The 12,072-nt window shown below is 44.4% G+C and overlaps 1 protein-coding gene across 2 annotated transcripts in view; it reads right to left on the reverse strand.

Annotated features, from left to right (window-relative positions):
* DRP2 (dystrophin related protein 2) overlaps positions 1–12,072 on the reverse strand; it is a 36,014-nt gene that overhangs the window by 5,666 nt on the left and 18,276 nt on the right. For both annotated transcript variants that reach the window (XM_015564310.1, XM_015564311.1), the window contains exons 10-20: positions 10,973–11,047; positions 9,555–9,756; positions 9,247–9,332; positions 7,494–7,651; positions 6,938–7,104; positions 5,263–5,374; positions 3,892–4,028; positions 3,531–3,596; positions 3,212–3,277; positions 2,193–2,336; positions 154–391 (exon numbers count right to left, since the gene is read on the reverse strand). In XM_015564310.1, the coding sequence (XP_015419796.1) occupies positions 154–391; positions 2,193–2,336; positions 3,212–3,277; positions 3,531–3,596; positions 3,892–4,028; positions 5,263–5,374; positions 6,938–7,104; positions 7,494–7,651; positions 9,247–9,332; positions 9,555–9,756; positions 10,973–11,047 (1,451 nt within the window). The remainder of the gene's footprint in view (positions 1–153; positions 392–2,192; positions 2,337–3,211; positions 3,278–3,530; positions 3,597–3,891; positions 4,029–5,262; positions 5,375–6,937; positions 7,105–7,493; positions 7,652–9,246; positions 9,333–9,554; positions 9,757–10,972; positions 11,048–12,072) is intronic.

Raw genomic sequence — 12,072 nt, forward strand, 5'->3', positions numbered from 1 at the left:
CAATTTCCAGTCCATTTCTCTTTAGAAGGCCATCTAACAGCCATGGCCAAGGAGTCCTTTCTTTCCTCCCTGTTGTCACATATCTACTCCACTGCTACCCATATCTACCCCCTGAAGGGGTCACACTGGCCCTTCCCCTGACTTCAGCCTCACCTGCAGGAGCAGTTCCCTTAAGCGCTGCAGCTGGGACTCTAGCTGCTTGTTGTGGTCTTCAAGGATCTGCATACGTGTCTCCAGGCGGCTCTTGTGCTGCCGAAGGATCCGTGCCTCAGCCAGAAGCTCCTCATTGCGGTGGTCCTGTGCCACCTCAGCAGAGCCCTCAGCCAGGGTGGGTGCCTCAGCAGCCTCCTCATGCTGCCACTTCAGGCGCCTCAGCTCTCCCTGGAGAATCCTGCCACGGACAAAGAAGCCAAGATCTATGGCCCTAATGAGTTCTTGACTATCCTGGTCCCAAATGATCCCTCATATCTGGGTGTGAGCAATACTTTGGCTCTCCCATCCCCACCACCACCCCAGCCGTGTTCTTGCTTGAATGGCTATATCCCCTTCCTTTCCAGCACATATGCCATTTATTCTGCCATCCTTGGGCCTCAGAGCAGAGAGAGCTATTATTTCATATAACAAATCTCAGGGCTTTAATGTGCTACTTAGGTGATTGAGTCTAACCTTAAAAATCAGGCAGAAATACAGCCTGCAAAAAATGAGGCATTATAGCCACTGACTCACCTTCTGCGTTTTTAGATATTTAGAAGACATAACATAAACAAAATATCACCCATCTTCCCTCTTTTGTCAACTACCCTACTCTTTGACCTACTTTGAACACCCATGTTGAGTCATCAAGAACACAGATTCCAAAGAGATCATCTGCTTTGGGGACATTACTTTTTTTTGGCAACAGAATTATTTTCTCCCCATTGTTTCCCAGGGCCTACTAACTGCTGCTCTTATGCAGTGCTTCTCAAACTATCCATAGTGAAGACTTATGGGGTGATAATTTTGTAAGTTACATGAATATCTAATCACTATGTCATACACCTGAAACTAATATAATATTTTGTCAACTGTAATTGAAAAAAAATTAAACAAAAAATAACTATCCATAGTGAAACACCAGGGGGATTTTTCAATCCACTGTGGACCAATATGTGGTCTGAATGTGCATGGCTAGTACACAGCTCACACCACACATGATTTGCCACACAAGTTCAACAACAAAGTGATCTATCCCCTATTCAATGAACATAAATCCACTAAGTATGTGCTGAGATGTCATGGCAATGTCAATAAGCATTTCTAAAAACTTACTCTCTATTTCTATATTTATCTTGTTTTGAACCAGTAACAAACACCTTGCAGACTGGCCCTGTTCTAAGGACTTGCTACTACAAGTACAGTCTGTGGACCAGTGACATGGGCACACCTGGGAGCTGGTTAGAAACGGAGGAACTAAGGCCCCTACCCAAACCTGTAAATCAAAATCTGCACCTTACCGAGCTCTCTAAATGACTTGTATGCTCACTATTGTTTGAGAAGCACTGTTCTATGGATTCTACTGCATGCCCCCAAAGTGGCTTGGACCATCCTCTGGCCCCTGCTGCCATAAATACTTTATGGAGTTAAGGCCATTCCTGTCATCTTCTTCACCTTCGCTCTTCCAGTCCTCAAATGTGCTATGCAGTGTCACTTTTCTCTTCTTTTATTACTTTAACTTAGTGCTAGGTATCTCTTTCCAATCCAACCCTGAAAATTCCCTGAGGGCAGAGACATGTATACTCTCTGTGTTTGTATTCTTTCTGCTTGCATCTAGTGGGTACTTGAAAATATTTGGGTTGAGTTAAAGGGGTAAAACAGTTAACTGCCACGCATCCAAAGATGCTTTTATCTCATTTGCGTCTATAGATGCTTATGGTGTACAAAGGGTTAAAATAATTACTAGACTAGCTTGCACTTATTGAATACTTACTCTAAACTAGGCACTGGCTAACACATTATATGCCTGATCATTTGATCTTCCCAAGTGCCCCTAGGAGGGAGGTACTATTACCAATAGTCCCATTTTACAGATGAGGAAATGGAAGGTCACAGAATATAACTTGTTTGAGGTCATATAGGTAGGATGTAGAAGTGCCAGGACTTGCAAGCTGCCTGACTCTAGAATCCACATAGATCTGTGTCATAGCCACACCCACCGGTTCTCATCCTCTAAGTGGGCCAGGACCTTCTCTAGCTCCCCCTTGCTTTCTGTGGCCATGCTGCATGGAACCTGCTGTCCGAAGCCTGTCTCCCGGTCTGTAATGGGGCTGGAGTGCCGCAACAGGTACTGATCCTCGTCTCTGCATGGGTGTGGGGAGAGGAAAGGAGATGGCTGGGCACTGAAACAGCTCAGGGCATGAGTTCTCAGCTCCCAGTTCAGGCCTCTGGAAATGCATGCTGAAGGATTCCATTCTAAGTCATGTAGAAAAGGAAAAGACTATGTATTTAGGTTTATGAGGAAAGGAAGTATTCAAAGGTGGCAGAGGTCATGATTGGTATATATTAGGACAGAGTGTTTCCAGTATGCTGGGGCTTGTGGATTCTTAAAGCCCTATGGGAAATGATTCCCTGTTTGTGCTATTCTTCTACCCCACCTTCCCTTCACTTCCCCATCCCCAGAAGGATCACTGGCTGCCTTAGTCCCAGTCATTGCCAGATTGATCCATGTAGTTAGCAGCTCCTAGGCCCTCTGAGCAAGCCAGGTACCTCCCTAGAGATGCAGGGCCTGTTCTTGGGGCTATAGCGCCAGGGAGTATCTCTGGCCACACTTCAGTCACGTCCCTGGTATCTCCCAGGGTTGCTGTGGCACTATCTGGGCCTTCGGCATCCTGAGCATAAGGTAATGGCTCATTTCTGCCAAGTTAGATGAAAACAGTCTTCATTCTCAAAGCTGGGATAAAAGGATGGGATCGTGCAACAGAAAAGGATCTGGGCAGATGGCAGGGAGGTAGTTCATCATTCACCCCCACCCCCGCCCCGCTCAGTTAATAGAGGGCAGACTGCTTCTCTTTCTAAACTCTGTGCTCAGAAAGCAGTCTTCCTTCCTTAGGGTATCAAATACCCTAACCACCATCCCCCCTCCCCTGGAGGATATACCCTTCCCAAGTAAATGGTGGCAGAAGGATCTTAAAGAGAGCTAGCTATTCCTGGAAAAGGAGCAGCTGTGAAAACTCACATGCTGTCATCTGGGGACAGGCTGTCATTAAAGAAGGAGCAATTTTGATTTTCCATCTCAGCAAGCCTGGGAAAAAAAGAGGAGAAACAGAAGGGAAAACAGGATGTGGGGCCTGCTTTCATCTCAAGCATTCTAATCCCACAATAGAATATTAGTTTTGGGGGCTGTCCCAACCACACCCAAGTGTTGGGACTCGCTGGTTGCCACATACCCCACTGTGCACACACACCCCGGCCCTGACTCCTTTCTCTTTGCCCCAACCGAAAACCCCTTCCCCATGAGATTCCTTATAATCCCTGTCCCCCAAACCTGGTGGTACCTGCTGGCGAAATGCTCAATGCGGGAGTGTGTGTCAGCATGTGGCAACCTTGGGGAAGAAGCCGGCCTAGAAGAAAGCAGCAAAGACTCAGAGGACCAAAGACTGAGCAGCTGGGCAACCTGTTTCTTCACCCCCTCCCCCAATTAGTGAGATGGGAAAGAGATGATGGGAACAGGATACAGAGACTGGATTTACAGGGTCTAGTTCTTAGGCAGGATTCCTAGTCAGGCACAAGTTGAACTGCTCTGTCACTAGTTGGGTTTGCCCTGGAGCATTCCCCTAGCCCACATGGCACTCTTCCCATTCTTAAACCCAGGCTCAGTGAGGCTGTCCACAGTTCCCACCAGCCACTGGTACTCACGTGTCACTGTACTCGGCCTCCAGCACTGATTGCACAGGCAGATAACCTCGCTGAGGGTGTTTGCTGAAATAATGCTTTGAGCGGAATTTGTTCTTTAAGGTTGTGGCAAAGTCTCTCATATTCTCACTGGATGTGGTCTGAGGGGACAGAGGGGAAAAGGACTTACCTTAAAGGCTTTGGGACATGATGGGGTAGGTGTGGCTGCTCCCCTAGAGCAGGGAACGTGACTGGTCCTCCACTCTTGTTCATGCCTACCACACCCCACTCCTAGAAAAATATCTAGGAAGACACATGCCCAACTATGAACACTGGTTGTCTCTGAGAATTTGGACCATAGGGGTGGGGACCAGGCTGAGGAGAGAGAAGGACTTTCATTTTATACTTTAAACACCTCTATATAATTTGAATCTTTTACAATGAACATATATTCATTAATTTTAAAGTATCATTTGCAAAAATTCTAGGGACATAGATGAACAGGAGGTAGAGGATTATCAGTATACCATCTTGAGCCAGTTTTCCATGCATAACTTTTATAATATTTACTTATCCCACTGAGTCGCACATGTTTCTGTGCCAACAAAATTTGGAGAAGAGATGATAGCTTGGAGAGATGGATTATAGGAAAACAGGTTGAAAAATGGGAGGTATGGTGGGAGAGAGCAGTGGGGGAATATAAGCAGCCCAGACATATGGTTGGGACTTTGGGAGTATCTATGAAATGGAATGAAATAAACGAGTTGAGGGAGCAGAGTCAGCTCAAGCAGCTAAGTCTGGAGCTGTGGATCCTGAGCACAGTGGAGAAATTGCGTGGCTGGAGTCCAAGGATGTTGACCAATGTGGACTCAGGTGGCTATGAAGGGCACAGCTCCCAATGAAAACCAAGTGTAATTGGAGACCCAGGTAAAGAACATACCTCCCCTGCCCCCAAGAGACTAAGTAATTAATTTGAGGACAAACTTTGGTATTAACTAGAGAGATGGAAGCAATGACAAAGTAGCAGGTGAAGACCTGGTGACAGGAGCAATATAGGAAACTAGGCAGGAAAAACTAAAGTGAGCAACAGAAGCTTGTTGCCTGGAACTGTCTTACACTATTTTTCCTGAAACTTTTCTCTGCAGGAAAACAGTGCCTTTTAAATGGCTGAGAGTGTCCTGGGCTCCTATACCCAGCTGTGGCCCTGGTGATGGAGAAGCTCTGCTGGAAGAACATAGAGGCCTGAATCCCCCAAACTGGTGAATCATCAGAACTGCTGGGAGAATGTTCCCCACAGGAGAGCAGAATACAGTTAGTCAGTGCTTGGCCAAGTAGATCAAGGGCTCAGAATCTGAGAGCTGTCTCCCCCTCCCGCTTGGCCCAGAGGCTCCATACCGGGGTGTAATACTCCATGATGGGGTAGTGCAGCTTGTTGCCTTTGCTGGCCTTGCCTGTCAAGAAGCAGGTCTGGCAGATGTCCACGTTAAATTGTTTCAGACTCCGGTACCTTGGGGAGATGAGAGGTTGTAGGGCAGAGTATCTAGTGGACTATAGTGACCTCCCCATTCCCCTAACATCCAAATACACACACATCAGGAGGGGGTAGAGCATGGAGCCATAATATGCTCAACCTCCTATACATAGCAGTGGAGTCCTTACTAAATGACTAGCCTTATTCTAGAGAACATAAGTCTCCATCAAATTACATGCTCAGACTCCTAGGAAGTGTAGGAAATAGCACTGTCTCACCATCCTTTTTAAAGGGAAGGGGGGTGCAGGTATAAATTGCTCACAATAGCAAATAGCTTTCTAAAGAAGGATCACCCAAAAAAAGTCCAGTCTCACCACCTACATTGGAGAAGTCACTCTTCCCATATGGAGGCCACTTATTCTACCAGCCCTGGGTAAGTTAGCTAAAAATCATTCCCAAAAGTTGTTTTTAAATAATAAGCCCTATTATTACCCAATGTAGACTAGCCCTTCAAATCCAGTTCCAAAGCCTGGCTGAGCTGCCCAGGCCTGGTAGTATATAGAATGGTGAAATGCCTAGACTTTGAGAAGTCAGAGGAGCCAACATCTGGTCCTAGATCTATACTAACCAGCTGTGTGAACTTGGGCAAGTCACATTCTACCTCTTTGCCTCATTTGCTTATAAAAACACTGGGTGGTTGTAAAGGGGGTATGTATCAGTGCTTTGAAAAGTCAAAAAACTGAGTGTTGTATGATGAAAGTCATTTTCAGGATCGTGGCTATTTTTGTGGAAGGGGAATGGGAATGTAATCAGGAGAACTTAAAATGTACTGCAATAATTTTTTATTCCTTACGCTTGGTGGTGGGTAAGCGCTGTGGGATGCTGGAGCTGGTTCACAACAGCTCACAAGAGCCAACTGTTACAATTTCAAGGATTTTCTAAGCTGGTTGTTAAATACAGCCATTATTAAAAAAATAAATTCTATAAACTCACAATTAAGTAAATGACATTAAAAACTGAACTAATAAATACTCAAAACTCATGAGGTTGTTTATGTCTATTGGATTTGCATGGTGGAAATACTATAAATAGTGTGCAACTGTGCATCTCTCCCAACCTCCTGTGGGTAGCTAGACATCGGCCACAGTGGGAGTATTTACATCATGGAAATTAGCAAATGCTAAAAATTAGGTTCCTTTCTTGCTTTCTGTAGAGTCAGTTGTGAGCCATTTGCCAGCATACCATTTGGTACATAGATGTTCTTATGTCAGGATGCTGGGGCTTCTGAGTTCTACTTAATGCTCCCTAGGAAACCACAAGCAAATTACTTCCCTTTCTGTGCTGTTCCCTCACCCACGCCCTTTGGCTTCTCTGTACATTTTTGTAGGTCTGGAATATTTCACAATACAATTAAAACAAAAGAAAATATTTCCGATTTTTTAAAATGTTAAATGTTGTGCAATAGAATTACAATACATACCAATGTACACTAGATTAGCTGTAATTATATAATTATGCAATACATTTTTAATATATGATTTATTTGCAACATGGCCTATTTACAATTATTGTCATTCCATCAGGTACTGTTTTCCCTACCTGAAGCCCTTGATGGGGCACTGCCTACAGATAGAGCACTTGGTCTGATGCTTCACTTGCTCAGCAATGGTGACCCGATGCAGAACAGCCAGCCACACCATGGATTGGGGCTCTAAGTTGACCCATTCCAAGAACTGTGAAGCTTCAATGACTGGCTTCCCAGTGCTCTAGAGAAACAAGAAGTCCAATGGCAATGACTGAGGCCCAAAGTGTCCCTAGAATGGCAGCCCTCCCCAAAGTGTCCCTAGAATGGCAGCCCTCCCCAAAGTGTCCCTAGAATGGCAGCCCTCAGAGGAGCAGGATAACTAGCAAGGCCTGGGTTGGCCTAGTCTCCAGAGCTGATTACCTCTGTCCTGTTCTAGTAGAGCTGACACCCTCACTGGCAGGACTCTGACCCTAAAAGCCCAGAGAACCCTCTGCCCTGTTGTTCCATCCCAACAAACTCCCTTATATCTGAGTAGTTCAGATCAAAAGCTTAGCTCTTAGTCTTCCCTCCCTTCTTTCTACCGCCCCCCTCATAAGCCCTCCCTTCTACCCTCCCAAGTTCCATACTCACAAAACGGAAGCAGCTACGGACACTGGGCTCCACATTGCTGCCCCCAAACGCTGCCACTTCCCCCAGCTGACGGGGCACCTGAATGGCCTCATGAAGCAGGACACCAAGGTGGCGTTGGTCACACTGGCTGCCTGAGTTGGCTACTTGGCTGAAGAGGTCTGCTGGCCCCACCATAAGTCATGGCCAACCCGATGCAGGAATGGCCAGAGAATGAGCAAGGAGAGAGCAGAAAAAGACAGAAATACCTAGAGGCCCATCCCTGACCTCCTAGAAGCTCGAGTTCTAAAAATAGCATTCTCTGAATTCAGAGAGTAAAAGTGAGACAGGCAAAAGAGAGAGTACATCAGAAAGAGAGGGTATAGAGATGAAGACAGAGAGCAAGCTGTGTGAGAGCAGTGCCAGACACAGATATAATACTGTTGGGAAAACAGATTCTCAAGAAGCAAGATGAGGGTGTATGGGGCTCAGTTGTGCCTGAACATGAGTTACAGCTAGTCTTCCCTAGCTTATGTAGTCTGATATTCCAGTATTCTCTCAATTATCCACACAACTGGGAAGAAACACTGGCATGGATCATCTAAAAAGAGGAGCTAATTCAAAGCATTTGATCATTTAAGAATTATCTCTAAGTGATTGTGGAATAGACTGTGGTACTTATACTTGAATACGAACTATATCTGCCCTTGTGGAACTCTCCTATTCCACCACCCCCTTAGAAAACCTCCTCCAAATATTATTGTCTGTCTGCTTCATACCTCACCTAAGGCTTAGAAAACACACAAACATGGAAGACAAGGGCCTGGATTTTCATAATGGATCCATTACTGGCTAGCTTGCACAACCTTAGGTAAGTCATGAAACTATACTGAAGTTTTCTTACTTGTAAAATGAAGATAAATAATCATTGTCCACCAACTCAAAGTAATGTTGGGAGAAATAAGTAATACAGCTATGGACATGCTCTGAAAGGTTTCCTTCCTTGTAAAGTTTTCCCAGACTGCTGTCATTTCTCCTCTGTGACATAATATAGCACATATCCTTTACCATTCTGATTAGTCTAATTAACATTGTAAAATTGCTTTCTATGTACCTTTGTCTCCTCCTCTGGACTGTAAACCACTTGAAGTAGGGACCATGTTTAATTGAACCTAGCACTCACCACATTTAGTACAGTGGTTAATACACCATAAGCACTTGACAACTAAAGATGCTGCTATAGAAAAGTACAAAAATGTTGTACAAAAGATGAAAGATGGAGGAGAAGACAAAGGTACTATACACCAGAGAGGTTAAAAAATACAGAATTACATACTGTGCACTGCCCAATAATGGGGATTATTGCACCCTGCCCACGCAATCCACATAGAAAGTCTTCAGTAGAATGTGTGACATGGCTTGAGCTCCAGACTAGAGAGGGCTAAGCCTTATAGACTATAGAGAAATATAACTATAAAGTCCGGGCTCTGGGTACCCCAGGATGCTAACTCAGATCCTGGTAAAGTAATTACATCAGATTAGAAGAAACCAGACCCACTGGAGTGATACTGGCAATAAAAATAGGCCTAGGCCCATCTTGGTCTTTGGCTATTGTAGGTTCTTTGCAACAGCCTGGCCCAGAAAGTATCACAAGGTAGCCTGAGTAGTCCTATGCTAAGTCATAAGACCTACCTTCTGCTTGTCTTATACCATCTCTCCTCCCGCCACACCTCTCCCTCCACCCTACTCCACTTCTAGAATTTGGAGTTGTACTCACACTCCAGTTTTTCCTTCACTTCTGTGCCACACAGGCATGCAATGCCAGTCTTAAAGGACAATGCCCGCATCTTTCCACTGCGACCACTAGGTTTAAAAGAAGAGACTGAGAACATGAATATATGTAAAGGGTTAACATCTTGGCAGTCATTTCCCTCACAGAGTTGACTTCAGTAGGGCTCTGTGCCAACCATGTCCCAAGCTGAGTTGGGTCCAAGTCCACCATGGGAGAAACCCCTTCCCACCAGGTCCACTCTAGATGTCCCATTGAATTTCATCCTGGAGACTGCCAGGATTTTCAGTGCTTACCTATCAAAAACATTGAGGAGCCAATTGAGGCTCATGTCCACACAGAGTGGCACGTTGACCAGGATGCCTCTTTCCTCCTCCAGCCGTTCATATAAGGCAGTCAGGCAGTGAATGACCTCCACCACATCCATCACATGCTCACTGGCCTGAAGATCATGCTCATTAAAGATCTCCAAAGCTGTGGTTAAAGTGACCAGGTCCACTGAGAAAGAAAGGAGAGGGGGAGAAAATATAGCTAAAAGAAGAACCCCAGGGGCTAGATAAGGAGATAAGGCAACCAGCTTCACCAAATTTAACTCAATTTCCAGACAAACCATTTGTGAGAATGACACAGCTTGCTCTTTACCAAGACACTCATTAGAAGGAAGGGGAAAGCAGCAAACCCCCCTAAATTAACCCAAAATGTTTCTATACCCATATGTTCTTTGACATCAGTTTCAAGATGGTATGATATGAATAAACTCATATTTACAAATCCATTTTGTATTTTGTTGGATAAATCCATTTTAAATTTCTCTGTCTTTATACATATTTTATCTGTAAATAGATTTGTCCATAGATTTTGTCCTGAGAACCTAGTCACCAGTTATGAAGGCTCAAGTGTGCTTGGGTAAGGGTAACATACCTCAGGAGAACTTTATAATTACCCCCAATGTTGGAAGCAGCCTAGCCAGAGGTGCCAGGAAGATTGAATAAGCAGTTTTTCTGAGAAAGGCCAGAAAGCACATTATATCTGCAACCATGTTGTCCTCTAACCACTGGCATCTGCTTCAACAGATCTGCTACTACATTCAATAACCCCAAAATGAAAAAAGAATGCATGCCCCACACTGGCCAGTGTGGTTCAGTCGGTTGAGGATCATCCCAAGCACTGAGAGGTCGCAGGTTTGAATCCTGGTCAGGGCACATGCCGAGTTGCTGGCTCAATCCCCAGTAGGGGGTGTGAAGGAGGAAGCTCATCAATTATTCTCTCTAATACAGGGGTTCTCAACTTGTGGGTTGCAACCCCTTTGGCTCACCCTCCCTCCCCTCCCCTCCTCTCCTCCACCCCCCTATCTCTAAAACCAATAAAGCATATTTTTTTTAAAAAGAATACAAGCCCTCAGTGGTTCCAAACCATCATCTGGGATACTTCCTGCCATAAAACAATTGCTTGATTATCCATGTTGGACAGGGAAGAAGGGACAAGGAAGAGGATAGCTGTGGGTTAATTTGGAAACAAGTCTGGGACTTTGGGAGAAGAGAAGGGCCCTGGAAGAGCAGGTGTCAACAGCCAGGATATCCCAGCCTTTGGAGAGTTCCCACCAAGTCAATCAACAACCCTGCCCAAGGTAGGATGAAAGTGGGAAACAGACCACAGATGAAGAAGGGAAGAGGCAGAGGGGGAAGGCCATAATGAAGTGTGATGGGAGACTTACAGCGTAGTGCCTTTTGAACTCTGCGTAGCTTCATGGCAGTGCGGTAAGCTGAGAACTTAATGTTGTTCAGATCAGCTGCAGAGAATGAAAAGAGATCTACTCAGATCAGGGAAATGCAAATTAAAACCACAACAAGATACCATTACACACCCACCAGATTGGCAAAAGATACAAGTCTGACAATAACAAGTGTTATCAAAGATGTGGATGAATAACTGCTGGTAGAAGTGTAAACTGAATACAATGTGGTATTAGCCAGTAAAATTGAACGTTCAGGTCTCCTACAACCCAGCCTGTTATATATCCAGATCAGTGATTTTCAAGTGTTTTTTGCCCAAGACACACAGTAAGAAATTCATTTTACATCATGATCCAATATATCTACATTCATGTGAGTATGTATAAACAACTGAACCAAACATTTCAGGAAATAATACCTTACTAGATTTTACAAAGTAAAAACATAAAATTAATATCAAATAAGACTCTTATTAAAGATTTGTAGCACTTTCTTTCATATTTCCTAGTTTGTTTCAATTTTTAAAATGCTTGTCATAACACTGAAACAATATTAAACCTGTAGTCTGAAAAACACACATATGTGTACCAGAAGACATTCACAAGAGCTCTTCAGCAGCACTGTTCTTATTAACTCCAAACCGTAAACAAGCCAAATGTCTATCAAAAATAGACTAGATAAAGAAACTGTGGTGTATACAATGGGACACTCTAGCAGTTAAATAAATGAACTAAATTCACATACATCAACATGAATAAAATTTGCAGCCTAATGGTGAGTCTCTGTTAGTAGCAAAGGTAAGGCACATGAGAGTCACATTCATTACACCTGGGAATTGCCTTTCAAAACAGATCTGGTTTACGTCTACAAGCATAATTTTTTAATGTGATAATAAAGTGGTCCAGGGTGAATGTAGAGCCTCCAGTTGAGGGAGGTGCAGAGGGGAAATGAAAGGAGGCTGCTGGAGAAAGGACAAGGCACTCACTTCCATCCCCACCTGCTTGTTGAACAGGATTCCCTTCTGTTCTTATAGAACAAAGGCAGCTGTACAGATCTCCACCCAATACAGGACCCCCCCCTG

This window comes from Myotis davidii, unplaced genomic scaffold, assembly GCF_000327345.1.
Source record: "Myotis davidii unplaced genomic scaffold, ASM32734v1 scaffold1241, whole genome shotgun sequence".
Classification (NCBI taxonomy): Eukaryota; Metazoa; Chordata; class Mammalia; order Chiroptera; family Vespertilionidae; genus Myotis; species Myotis davidii.